A 14,604-nucleotide genomic window follows, 5' to 3' on the forward strand; every position below is an offset into this window, starting at 1 on the left:
GAAATGGATGCATCCTCCAGGGTTGGCTAAAAAATAATTCAAAAATCTAAATGAATAGCATGAGCATAAAGCATAAAATCCTCTAAACAGTTGTAGAAATTTAGCATAATTGTGGCTTTTTGCATGCACATTAAATAAAGTCAGTGCAGACAATGAGCTCAGTATTATGAAACAGTTACAAAAACCCTGACAAAATTAATATTGTTTTTGTGTGGTCAAGACTTGGCTCACATTAAAGCCCCCAGTAGAATACACATTTGTACAAATTCATCAAAGCATCTGCTCAAGCGCAAAATACAAAAGAGCCATACAAAACATTTTCAGTTCCTGTAGTCCAGACTTTCTGGTATAGTTGTATTAGGCAAAATGCACAGATAGATACAAAGTGTGCTACAAAGGATGCTGCTGCAAATTACAAACGAGCACTCAGAAAGTGCAACCGGGAAGTGCAAGGGCTACACTAAAACTTTGATGTTTTATGATGTTTAGGTTACAAAATGCTGACGTCAGCCTGTTTTTGCTACAATGTAATAATGTTAGACTGTCTATTGAAAAAACAAAGTGTGTTGTACATTTGTCTCTATGCCCTTTCACATGACTCAATGTAGGTTCTTGAATTTTTTTTTTAAAGGTCAAATGGCCTGTATTTGTATAGTGCTTTTCTAGTCCCTAAGGACCCCAAAGTGCTTTACACAACCAGTCATCCACCCATTTACACACACTTTCACACACTGGTGATGGCAAGCTACATTGTAGCCACAGCCAGCCTGGGGCACACTGACAGAGGCGAGGCTGCCGGACACTGGCGCCACCCAGCCCTCTGACCACCACCAGTAGGCAACGGGTGAAGTGTCTTGCCCAAGGACACAACGACCGAGACTGTCCAAGCTGGGGCTCGAACCGGCAACCTTCCAATTGCAAGGTGAACAAGGCGAACTCCCAACTCTTGAGCCACAATCACCCGATGTGTAGCTAGGCCCTGAGGCCTAGTATATTAAAATGTTGTTTAGAAAGGATCCATAAAATATTTTGGGTTATAAAAGGTTTTTACTGATTTTCACATTTGGTGTGACCTTGACCCAATTTTCACCATATTTTTAAATGAGCTTGAGCTGTAAATTGGTATCTACTATCACACTATTCAAAATTTGAACATGACATCTTGAAAAGTGTGCACGCTAGGCTTCTAGACACAGACAGATAAACAGAACCGATTACATACTCTTCCCTCTGTGTGAAGAAAGAAAACAAAATGAATGTAAAAATACAATACTATTCCCTTGAAAGTATATACTGCCCAGAGAGTCCCATACGGAAAAGAAATATAAAAAACGTATAAAACCCATATGTTAAAGAAATATAAAAAACTTAGAAAAGATTTGCATCAGCTTTAGTTTGCTCCATATATAGTGAATCATATAAGGCTTGTATGATTTACTCCTGAAAGTGGCCACTTTCGGGTTACTTTCATACATGATAATAAAGTGGATCACATAAGGATCATGTTAAAACTAAGTATAAGTTATATAAGGAAAGTACATGTCAAAGTATGTATTCCATAGATGTTCCATATAATATTTGCATAGTTTTTAGTACATAATTGTCATAAAGACATATGCTTTACATATATGAACAAAATCTGTTAGATAAATTTTTTTTATATGTAAAGTAAATGTAGTTTGCAGGGCAATAATCTCTTTTTTTTAAATGCTTTTTATACATATATTCTAAGAATATGTTAGATTACATATGTTTTCACTTTATGTTCCGGCAATACATTTTTATGGTAAACTATTCTTTTTTTTACATTTTTCTTCTAAGAATTCTTAAATCTCATCTCATAAAAAACCTATAAACTTAATTATTAATTTTATACAAATTAACATTACTAGAAAAAAAAAATCTATCACATATGAAAAAGACAACAGTATCATTTGCCCCTGCTTGACCAACATCAGTTAAAAACTAGCAATGCAAAGACAAACTCGTAAGCCAACATAACTTTCTTTGACAGGTCGGCAGTCAATGTATTGTAATACTGAAGAAAACAAAAACAAAAAACATGAATACTGGGCAATCTTTAAATTCAATTAACTTTTATTATTCTGATATAACAGTCACATACTAATATTTCACAGAAATATTTAACCTAATCTAAGCTCTATTGTTTAAAGAGCATGCTAAGCTGCATACCTTTTGCTGCAAATTTGTGGAACTTTTACCTGCTAACATGAGTAAAACTTTGGAGGGCAAAAAACCTGCCCACTTAAAAAACAAAACAAACAATCTATCTTTAATAGATAAAACATGAATTGGCATTATAATAACATGCCAAATGAGACATCGAAAGTCAAGTTATGGGGATGCTGTGACAGAGACATTTTTATTTCTGGCCCGGAGTTCTGTGATCTTGGCATTGATTGTAGTACCAATGCTGGAAGGATGGGTCCCAGGCCACTTCTCAAGGGTTGCACCTATATATGTACAAAAATGCAAGGGGGGGGGGGTGATGACAAGAACAGAATTAGTAGTGTAAAAGAACCCAATGATCTTAAACAATAGTGCAATGATCCTGCATTAATCAGTCTTAATATCTAATGGTGCCAGCTTTGAAATTTGCAGACGATGCATGGAGCGGTTCACTACATTGACTACATTTACATACAGCCAATATTCAGGTTATGGTCGAGTTAGGCTCACTATTCAGGGTTCTGAAACATTCGGAATAACTCATTCACATGCATGAGATGAGAGAGTCACAGAGAGCCAGACGGCACATACACAAAGTTCCTCTACTCAAAAGACCAGGATTCCGCGGGAATAGAACATGTGCAAAACACAAATCCATTTTCATTCTGATGGCGATATGCCGATAGAGGTTTTACATGACCCTTTTCTCACAAAAATATTTGGTAACTCCAAGATTTATATTTGGATTTTTGCCGGTATTTTAAAGCCATGTGTGACCGGGTTATTGCTAACATTCCAGTTTTGAATGGGTTATCGGCTGCATGTAAACGCAGTCACTGAAATACATCAAATGCAAGAACATCCAGAATGTAAAATACTTATCTACCATCATTTGTTACTTTGTAGTTGGACAAACAAAATGCACCATAAAGGAAATGAAAGGCCTACAGAGAAATCTAAGGCCTACAATAGTATGTCATGAAAAGACCATTCATTCATCTGGATATAACTCAAAAAAGATCAACTAGAATCCTCTATTTGGTGGAGGCCTTTCTTCATCAACAATAATATATGCATAAATGTTAAGAAGATATTCTTCATATGTGTGGCCCTTGTTTTTCATTGGTCCTTTGTTATCTTTAAATGCCAGAAGTGTGGACAACTGCGAAAACATGCCATAAAAAGCTAAAAACTTACTGTAGATGGCATCCAATTTATTTTTGTCGAGCGGTAAACGTGCATGTCCTCTGCCTCGTTTTCCCCCTCGAAGATTGCTCACTAGCAATATTTCCACAGGGAAGACTGCTGTGAGCAGATGCCTCACAAAGGTTGTAGATGAATTTGCATTAGTAGCATAGGCCCAGGCCAGTTTCTCTACCATGACTCCAGTCCCAGGATAAATCTCCACCTGTTCCAACAAAAAGACATTTTGATCAATATAAGAGACGTAAAGAACAACTACATACCTTTCCAGACTTAAAACTCTGTTTCTCGTCTAGTTTTGAAGGCAGTGACATTTATGTATATTCCCGGAGCCGTCGTTCACCTGCAATGTCCGGATGCTAAGCTACTGGATTGCAAAACTTTTTTCTGCATCACTTGTTACTCGCACAGGCATTCCCATGCAAAAGTGAAGCTTTTGTAGAAAAATTGTAGTTTGCCTCTGCTCCACCAGGGGCTGGCTCTAAAACAGAGTCAATCCCCATAGACTCCTTTGTTAAGAAGGGAAACTTCACAGCAGAAACACAGTCAATGAATTTAACACTTGAATTAGATCCATCATACTAATAAGTAGAGTACCAATTTAAAAGTTTTGACATATTTTCCCATTAAATCTAGTAGTACAGTCTTCAGCTCCCTGGAAAAACGAAGTAAGCACATGACTTTAAAGAGTGAATTCAGTTTTTCTTTAGAGAACTACTTTCAAGTAGAGAAGGACATTCTACATTTCAAATCATTAACAATTACTTACCAGAGACAAAAACAACAGTGCCCCTGTAATGTGGCCACCCTCCTCGCTGTTTCTTCCCATGGCGCCATTCAATAACTGCCGAGTAAGTGGAAATGGGATTCCCATGCTGGTCCATCTTGGAGTCATCATACCCCCGTATGTTAACAGTTTTTACTTCACTAAGCTTTCCATAGTCCTCCCCTTCACTCCACTGCACCACTGCAAACTTCCTCTCCTCGTGTTCTGTAGTAAATGAAGGGGGGAGGAAAAAAAGAATTGCTTTTTCCTAGCTAGAATGCTACAGGCTATATGCTAATAAAGGCTTTTTCTTATCAAAAAATATTCTATTTGACATGGTTTCTATAGGCATACTTTTACCGTTTGAACCATTTTAATGACACCAAGTGCTATGTCGCATGCATAATTCTCTGAAGAGAGCATTTCCACGTTGGTCACTTGTTTCTATGTGACCCGTAAAACATCAAACCACTTTTAGCAAGCTATTAGCTTAAGCTAAGTCATTCAAATTCGAAAACATTTAGGCGACTTACCTCTGATATTAGTTTTATTCGTCTCCGTAGTCTCCATCTTTGCAAGACACACTTTATTAGACCGATTTCCCGCTTGTTGTTAAATTACGTAAGGAAGCCGTTACCTGATGAGGACCGTGTGAGGTCTCGCGGTGAAAGCTGGCCACCTGTACGCTGCAGCATGGCCCGCCCTACTTTGCCTTTGATTGGTGTATCCTCATATTTGACCGTACACTTAACCAATCATGGCACTCACAGCTGAAAACAAATTTTTGAGTTCATGCTCTACGTCAGTATTTTCTCTATTTGGCGGTAGAATATGTTTTTCACAGATTATAGACTATACTGACATTCCAACTGAGTTTTGTAACTTAAGAGCCAGTGATGCCGAAAAGAAAACATTATAGATCTGACACAAGTGAAATAGACTGGATGCGGAAAAACGTTCCTTCACGTACTTTGACCAGATGGAAAAAACGGTATGTGCACCTTTGCCAATAAGTTAATACAGTTGTCAGTTTCTGTCATTGTTATGAAAGCTACAAGAATTTATTAATTTTTTTAAAAAAATCGACAGAGCTTTGACTGACATCGGACAGCACAACACACAACAACAAGTAAGTGAATGTATATCGTTAATGTCTTATCAGCTACCATAGTAGCACTTGATACAAAGTGTTTGGGTTTTAATACTTTGGTTAAGTGGAACATTCCAGTTCTAATTTGACACCCATAACTTGGCTTATATTTTTGTGTTGTGTGTACTAAGTAGGTTAACAAACTAATAATTCCATACACTTACATAGATATTTATTTTCAATGATAAGTTATGCAACATAATTTATTGTGTTTGCCAAATGACTGATAAATTCTGTTTAGGTTAGTTATGATAAGAAAATGCAAAGTATTTGAGAATCTAGACTATATTCATAATGTTTCTGCATTGAAAGTAATCTGAAGTGCTACTTAAGTAATTGTGAGATGATAAATATAATTAAAAAAAATGTAGTTTTTTACTTAGAAGACAACCTCTTTCATTGTGTTTATTTAAAGGTCAATAAAAACATTAAGAATAATAACAATCACAATAATAACAACATGGAAATTTCATCCCGACTGTTTTCAGCGGAGCTGTGAAAAATGTATCTTAAACAAGTTGTTCATTTGTATCATTTCAAGGACAATGGTGAAGATGACAGCCAGAGAGAAGGAACTTTCACAGTTCCAATGGTAAATAAAAATACATTATTATAGTCTCTCTCTCCCTCTCTTTCTCTCTCTCTTTCTCTCTCCTTTTAAAAGCAACATACAGAAAAAAGGCCACAATAAAGCATTACTTTCATTCTTATGTCTCTTCTACGCTACTCCATCACATTGTAAAAGTGAAAAGTACAGCTCACCATTAAGCTGTTTAAATATGTCAGTGACAGACTCACTACTTGTTCTGGAATATATCATTCGGATATTTAATTCATATATATATTCAATACTTGGGTTGTATTCCTCACAGGAAAGTGAAGATGCTGCCCAAAGAGATGAGCAGATACCAGAACCACAAACGGTTTCACTGGTAAGAAACAAATGCAAGATGTGCTCCACTTCCAGTGACAGACTCACTACTTGTTCTGGAATATATCATTCGGATATTTAATTCATATATATATTCAATACTTGGGTTGTATTCCTCACAGGAAAGTGAAGATGCTGCCCAAAGAGATGAGCAGATACCAGAACCACAAACGGTGTCACTGGTAAGAAACAAATGCAAGATGTGTTCCCTTTCTATGGCTCTCTTTTCTTTAAAGAGTAGTTAATTTGAATACTTCTCAGGGAAACAATGAAGATGCCACCCAAAGACAGGAGGAAAGAATAGAAATGGTCACAATGGTGCAGGTAAGACTTGCGGTTAATTGCATTTTTAACTATGACAAACGTCGCTATGACTGCTGTTTATGTTGTAAATGCAGTTTTGCAAAAAAAAAAAAACAAGGCTACATATGAAAATAAGTGAAACCTGCTCAAATATAACACAATTCTTTTTCAACCATTCAGGAGAACGCCCCTGAAGCAGGAGTTGATGTGAACTGCTCCAGTGGACTAACAGAAATTCAAAGCATCATGTCAATCCTCTCCTTTGCTTTGAGACACAACACTACAGGTGTATTAATGGAGGACTTGCTGAAACTGCTCAAGTTACATTCTGCTGGGACTACTGTAGTTCCATCAAGCAGGTATTTTCTGGAGAAACCCTTCGCTGATATTACAAAACAGTTTAAACGACATCATTACTGTAGAGTTTGTACTAAGTACATTGGGTCTTCACAATCTTTGGAGGAAACACTTAATTGTGTGTCATGTTCTTCATTCACAACAGTGAAAGCCAGTTTAGAGGAAGGTAACTTTTTTATTAGTATACCATTAAAAGATCAGCTAAAAGACATTCTTGAGAACCACAATGTGCATGATCTATGTTTCAGAGGTGATCCCAGTGGTAGCCGTGTAATAAAGGACATATGTGATGGCAGCTTGTATCAGACCTTAAAGTCTACCAGTAAAGATGATTTTCTGTCCCTCACTTTTAATTGTGATGGTGTACCAGTTTTTCAGTCTTCCAAATTTAGTATTTGGCCAATATTGTGTTGCATTAATGAGATACCACCGGAGAGTAGAGACAAACATGTACTTCTATGTGCTTTATGGTTTGGATCCAAAAAGCCAGACATGTCCTGCTTCTTTAAACCATTTGTCGAGGAGTGTACAAATCTTTCTCAAGTTGGTTTTGAGTGGCAAGATCCTAACAATCAGGCACGGAGACACATGAAAGTACACACATTGTGCTGTGTGTGTGATGCTGTAGCAAGACCATTGTTACAAAATTTCAAGCAATTTAATGGTGAATATGGCTGTGGAGTTTGCCTTCATCCTGGGATGCAAACAAGGAAAGGGAATGGAAAAACAAGGGTTTACGCATGTCCTGATGAAAAGCCAAGTGACAGAAATCATAAAACCACAGTAGAAATAGGACAAATAGTTGAAAGACAAGGGAAGACTATTTTGGGGATAAAGGGCTCATCTCCTCTTGCAGATTTGCCATTGTTTGATCTTATCAATGGAATGGTCCCTGACTACATGCACTGTGTACTGCTTGGTGTGTGCAGATACATGGCATCTTTATGGATGGATTCTAAAAACACTTCTGAGCCATGGTACATAGGTGTACAAATAGCAAGCATAGACAAACACCTCTTGTCTATTAAACCTCCAGGTATCGTCGCTCGAGTTCCAAGATCTTTAATTGAACGCAAATTCTGGAAAGCTCATGAGTGGCAGCATTGGCTTTTGTACTATAGCTTGCCAGTTCTGAAAGGCATACTTCCACAGAAGTATCACTGTCATTGGGCATTACTGGTAGAAGGGATAAGCATTCTCTTGGGGTCCGAATTAAATACTGAACTGATAAGCCACGCACACGACGCATTAGTGTACTTTGTTGGAGGTGTACAATCTCTGTATGGAAAACAGCACATGACATTCAATGTTCATTCATTGTTGCATTTGAGTAAAAGTGTTGTGCAATGGGGTCCTTTATGGGCTCACTCAGCCTTTATGTTTGAAAGTTTCAATGGGTACCTCTTGAAACAAATAAAAAGTAGTCAAGCTGTACCACAACAAATATGCAAACGAGTGGCAGTCTCCCGTGCCTTTCCTCGTTTAGCTAAGCAGTTCTTAACAAATGCAGCTGCAGAAGTTAAACAGTTCTGCAATGAAATGAGACAAGGAACCCAGCATGTCAAGAAGCATGTAAAGTTTACTCAGGTGACTGCCCTTGGTTCACCAAATGTAAGACAAATATCTCTGAGAGATCAAGCTGCTCTCCACCCAGTTAGAGAGGTTCCCACAAACTCTGTGGTGAGTTACTACAAGAGAATTTCTGTGAATGGAGACATTGTTCACGGTTACACGTACAGCAAAACAAAACAAAGAAACAATTATGTGGTGCTTTTAAAAAATGGAAGTATTTTTGCAGTCTCACACTTTGTTGAAATGGATAGTCATTGTTTATATGCTATAGGAAAATATGGTAATTGCACAGTGCAAAAGTTAGCCAGAGGTTCTCTTATCAGAACTCAGCTGAGCTATATGTCAACTGTTCACTTTCCCACAGGCTTTTACAAAGCCATAAATGCTACTCAGATAGTTAGGCCATGTATGTACATACAGTGTCCAGACTCTACCTCAATTGTATGTCAGCTACTGAATACGTACTATTGTAAATAATTTAATCTTAAATCTTATTGTAAATGATTCAATCCAAATGTGAAGGTGGAGCTACTGATTATGGTGTTGATAAAGGTGGCGCATTCACGCTGTCATTTCTGAACATATTTCTTATTGAAATATGGGTTTCTGACTTGGGGGAAAAAAAAAATTCTGTCAAAACATTTTGCAATGCATGTTCACAACATTTATGTATTTCAATGTAATTCCATTAAGCTAGTGGTGTGGTGTTTAAATGGTCCTTAAAGCACTGTCATAATGAATCTGGGTCATGTAAAAAGACAGAAATATATTATATATAAAATGTATTTTATCTACATCTTTGTGTAATCTGCTGATTCTGTGCAAAATTAAAAATATTTCTACAATATGAATATTGTCTAATATCTTTTCCATCTATATAGAATACATTTGAGATGTATTTTGAATATTTACTGTGTTGATTTAATCATTTGTCAAACTTATTGTAAAAGTTTGTTCTTTAAATGTCAATGCAATAATGGGAAAAAACATTATTTGAAAGTCAGGAATAGGATGCCTAGTTTTGCAAAAATGCTAAACAAAGAAATAAATAAACTTTACACAAATGAATGAAAAGCATTTTTATCAATCCCAGAGGGAAATTCTAATGTGGGGTTTTATTTAATCACATGTTCAAAGCAAACTTCTCGTAAATTTGTGGCTTTCCCCCACATCCTTTTGTCATTCAATGTTAATTGTTAGTTGTTTCCTGTTTGTGATAACACAAGTAAATCTTTTGTTCTCTATGAAAAACTTACAATAGTTTAGTTTCACTCATGATTGTCTAACTCATAAAAGTATGATATTACATTTTTCTTCTTAGGATAATATATGTCGGGTTAATGTCATATATTTTTTGAAGAAGTATCCAAAACATGCAAGTTTCATTTATATAATTTTTTAAGGGATCTTATATGTATTTTCACTCTTGTATATTTTTCATACAAGTGTCACACAAGACAGATAAAAACCTTACAAGATTTATATACATCTTTTCCATATGGGACGTAAGCTGCCTTAACATTGTTTTTTATCTGATGGTGATAATTCAACTTCCCTCATGTAATGGTCTGTAATCCAAGTGACATAATTTTATCAAAAAGAAAGAGGAATACACCTTAAAATGAGTTGAAACTTTAACTTGTTATTTAAAACAGATTATTAAGGATTTCAAAATCTTATTTGTTTTTCATATGTACCCATTTTCACTGATATCAGCTTGAATAGCAGGAAAGTAACTAGGCATGTAATTCTTTTCTTTCTCTCTTTTTTGCCAGATTTTTCAAGTAATCTATATTTGACAACATCATAAAAACACTGGAAATTCTGAATTTGGTGCGCCACCCCAATAATTTTAGTGGCCCCCCAATATGGCAACCCGTAAAACTTCTGGGCGCGTCCCTGTTTCAGCTTTTGTTCTTGTCTGGAGTCGTTCAGGGCTCCGTCTTCTAAAATATTCCCTCTGAAGCACTTAGCCTAATTAGAGATCATTTATTCCCAGAACTAATCAGTCCAAGTGTTTTTGTGTCTTCTAAAATAATAACATAAAAGAAGACTGTAGCGCTGAGGGTTCAGCGGCCTACGCTGCTTACTTAATTTGACTTGCATGTTTTAATTTGTGTGTGTGCATGTTTGTAGGGCTGCTGGTATGCAAACTGCTGCCTAATTTGATTAGTTGCTAGAATTTAATTAGGAAAATAAGACATATTGTAGGATTCCTCTGACGATCCATCTTCACAAATATTAGTCAAAGTTAAAGAAGTGATACTCCAGGTCACAGATTTATGTTTGACTAGACCTAAAGTAAGAAAACAATCAAAATCGCATGTTTCCTTGATGTAGTTAAACATGGTATTAACCACATAACTATGTTGCACATCTATTTAATTAAGATCAGTGGGAAGCCTTTGTGTCAAGAAGCCATTTTTAAATGGTGTCTAAATGTGTGGTTTCTTGTACCACTACAGACATATGTTATGTTTGTATACGTCATATGTATACATATATACAGTGGGGCAAAAAAGTATTTAGTCAGCCACCGATTGTGCAAGTTCCCCCACTTAAAATGATGACAGAGGTCAGTAATTTGCACCAGAGGTACACTTCAACTGTGAGAGACAGAATGTGAAAAAAAAATCCATGAATCCACATGGTAGGATTTGTAAAGAATTTATTCGTAAATCAGGGTGGAAAATAAGTATTTGGTCAATAACAAAAATACAACTCAATACTTTGTAACATAACCTTTGTTGGCAATAACAGAGGTCAAACGTTTACTATAGGTCTTTACCAGGTTTGCACACACAGTAGCTGGTATTTTGGCCCATTCCTCCATGCAGATCTTCTCGAGAGCAGTGATGTTTTGGGGCTGTCGCCGAGCAACACGGACTTTCAACTCCCGCCACAGATTTTCTATGGGGTTGAGGTCTGGAGACTGGCTAGGCCACTCCAGGACTTTCAAATGCTTCTTACGGAGCCACTCCTTTGTTGCCCGGGCGGTGTGTTTTGGATCATTGTCATGTTGGAAGACCCAGCCTCGTTTCATCTTCAAAGTTCTCACTGATGGAAGGAGGTTTTGGCTCAAAATCTGACGATACATGGCCCCATTCATTCTGTCCTTAACACGGATCAGTCGTCCTGTCCCCTTGGCAGAAAAACAGCCCCATAGCATGATGTTTCCACCCCCATGCTTCACAGTAGGTATGGTGTTCTTGGGATGCAACTCAGTATTCTTCTTCCTCCAAACACGACGAGTTGAGTTTATACCAAAAAGTTCTACTTTGGTTTCATCTGACCACATGACATTCTCCCAATCCTCTGCTGTATCATCCATGTGCTCTCTGGCAAACTTCAGACGGGCCTGGACATGCACTGGCTTCAGCAGCGGAACACGTCTGGCACTGCGGGATTTGATTCCCTGCCGTTGTAGTGTGTTACTGATGGTGTGACCTTTGTTACTTTGGTCCCAGCTCTCTGCAGGTCATTCACCAGGTCCCCCCGTGTGGTTCTGGGATCTTTGCTCACTGTTCTCATGATCATTTTGACCCCACGGGATGAGATCTTGTGTGGAGCCCCAGATCGAGGGAGATTATCAGTGGTCTTGTATGTCTTCCATTTTCTGATGATTGCTCCCACAGTTGATTTTTTCACACCAAGCTGCTTGCCTATTGTAGATTCACTCTTCCCAGTCTGGTGCAGGTCTACAAAACTTTTCCTGGTGTCCTTCGAAAGCTCTTTGGTCTTGGCCATGGCGGCGTTTGGGGTCTGACTGTTTGAGGCTGTGGACAGGTGTCTTTTATACAGATGATGAGTTCAAACAGGTGCCATTCATACAGGTAACGAGTGGGGGACAGAAAAGCTTCTTACAGAAGACGTTACAGGTCTGTGAGAGCCAGAGATTTTCCTTGTTTGAGGTGACCAAATACTTATTTTCCACCCTAATTTACGAATAAATTCTTTACAAATCCTACCATGTGGATTCATGGATTTTTTTTTCACATTCTGTCTCTCACAGTTGAAGTGTACCTCTGGTGCAAATTACTGACCTCTGTCATCATTTTAGGTGGGGGAACTTGCACAATCGGTGGCTGACTAAATACTTTTTTGCCCCACTGTATGTATACATTATGTTTTGCTGATGTGACTAACATGTGACTGACATGTGTCTAACCAGCGGCCTGTCTTTCCTTGCAGGTCACTCAACGTAGTTACATATGGCTCAAACTGTGTGCAGAATGCAATGATTTTCATTGGTAAATCTCATGAACCCATATTTTGATCACATACAAAAAGTTGAGATGTGGAAGCAAAAGGACTAAGTGGTACTAAAAAGAAAGCACGGGGGTGGGTGGGGGTGTATAGTGATCTACCTGCAAAAAACTCTATAAGTCTTTTTTTAAAAGTATAAATTTCAGAGTATTGTTCCTCAATATAAAATTCTTAAGACTTTGAATATCTCATCATTTACAGTAACTAGTATTGTCAAAAGTTTCAATAAATCTGGAGAAATCTCTGTGCGCAAGAAATAAGACTAAAAATCAGTATTGGATGGTGGTGTTGCATTAGTAACTGGCAGAATGGGCTCAGGAAGACTTGCAACCTTCAGTGGGGTGATCTAAAAAATGTAGCTATTTAAAGGCTTTATTAAAGGCTTAATTTAAAAATGAAAAGCATCATGTTCTGTTTTTGAGGTGAGAAACTCAAACTGCATCTAGCACACACTTTACCTTAGAGTCAAATATCATGCTGACATTCTCTTTGGCATCTGTCCTTTTGTCATGTTTGTTTTTTGCTTCTGACTTTCATTTCAACTGCTTTTGTTCCCATAGTAGGAAATCCACAACACACGCCCATGCACATGCTCTCTTTCTGCTTCACACACACACACACACACACACACACACACACACACACACACACACACACACACACACACACACACACACGCACACAATTGTCTGGCAGCAAACAGTGTGCAAATGAATTTCTCATTACTGTAGGTCACTGAATTCATTTCTGAAATGGCAATTGGTATAATCTCTCAAGGGACTTGTTGTGAGTAGTGGGCCACATTTACCCAGTTACCCTTATACCACAGTGCAGATTAAGAAATACATTTACCCCCTATCAACCCACCAACTCCAGCCCATTTGTTCGCCTCTGACAATATGTATTGAACTGCTTTTGTCTGTAGTTAATTTTAACTAGGATGCGGCCGACTGTGAAAAGTGCATCAGAAGACAGGCCAAAAGCTTTTCCTGGAGAACAAGCATCCTCTCTCTTATCTCTTCCTTTTGTTTTTTTTAATAAAATACCTTCCTCTGGGTTCATTAGGAGAAAAGCTGGCTTTTTCCAGCTTTATTTGCTGTGATCCAAACTGGAGTGCTCCGTTATACTATTCAGAGTTCGCCCTTCATCTGTAGTTAATAGCTCTGCATGAAACACCTCTCAGAAATCTAAAAGTGGTCTGCCACACCCTGAAAATCAAACTTCCATCATTAACGAGAGGAAAGATGAGTACACTCCATTACTGATTGCAGAGATTAGGCAAAAAAAAGAGAAAAGAAGTGCTGATTTAACACGTGTGTTACAAAAGAGTTATTACTATAAGTTCACAGAGCATCTATCGTTGCTCCTCACTGCTAAATTGACTCCTGTTGTCTTACTCTCTTAGAACGACCTTGCGGAGACGACTCTCCTCTTTAACCCCGAATGTTGTAGCTAGCTCAGCGCTGTCTCTCCCACACCTTGTCCCTGCTGTTGCTGATCTTATCGTTCAGCCTATCAGAGGACTAATGACCCCAGCAATCGTTGCTGACCTGTCAGGGGAAGTGCAGCTGCCAAAGAGAAGGGAGGAGAGTCCATTAAAAGATTAATGTAAGGAAGTGGACACTGTCCTCCTGGACCTGTGGAGCTCTACAGCAGGAGTGGGGAATTTGATTTATCGTCCCCCCCCCCCTCCTCACTTGCTGAATAGGCAGAGAAGGATGATCAGGGTGAAGTGGCTTGCTTTGTCAAGAACCACTGGAGGTATGTCAGTGTGTTTGTTTTAAATTTCAATCATAAAAGAAGCATCCTATGATGTTGGCATAGTTTATCTGTTAAAGCAGTTTTATAGGTTAAAGATTTAGTTGG

General features: G+C 37.9%; 1 protein-coding gene and 1 long non-coding RNA gene across 2 annotated transcripts; one reads left to right on the plus strand and one right to left on the minus strand.

The window, feature by feature from the left end:
• Positions 1 to 2,079: 2,079 nt before the first annotated feature.
• On the minus strand, positions 2,080 to 3,959 carry LOC146650088 (uncharacterized). The gene is made up of 2 exons (XR_014908289.1): positions 3,388 to 3,959; positions 2,080 to 2,474 (listed from the first exon to the last, which is right to left on the minus strand). It is a non-coding gene; the product is annotated as an uncharacterized LOC146650088 (long non-coding RNA).
• Positions 3,960 to 5,248: 1,289 nt separating this feature from the next.
• LOC146650089 (uncharacterized) lies at positions 5,249 to 14,345 on the plus strand. Its single transcript, XM_085386127.1, has 6 exons — positions 5,249 to 5,901; positions 6,182 to 6,241; positions 6,363 to 6,422; positions 6,502 to 6,564; positions 6,724 to 6,902; positions 14,144 to 14,345. The coding sequence occupies exons 1-6, from the start codon at positions 5,812 to 5,814 to the stop codon at positions 14,343 to 14,345; spliced, it is 654 nt and encodes a 217-aa protein (XP_085242253.1). The 5' UTR covers positions 5,249 to 5,811.
• The last annotated feature ends 259 nt before the right edge of the window (positions 14,346 to 14,604 follow it).

This window comes from Rhamphochromis longiceps, linkage group LG17 (assembly GCF_057381845.1).
Source record: "Rhamphochromis longiceps isolate RC_006_pf linkage group LG17, R_longiceps_female_GT1.1, whole genome shotgun sequence".
In the NCBI taxonomy this organism is placed as follows: Eukaryota; Metazoa; Chordata; class Actinopteri; order Cichliformes; family Cichlidae; genus Rhamphochromis; species Rhamphochromis longiceps.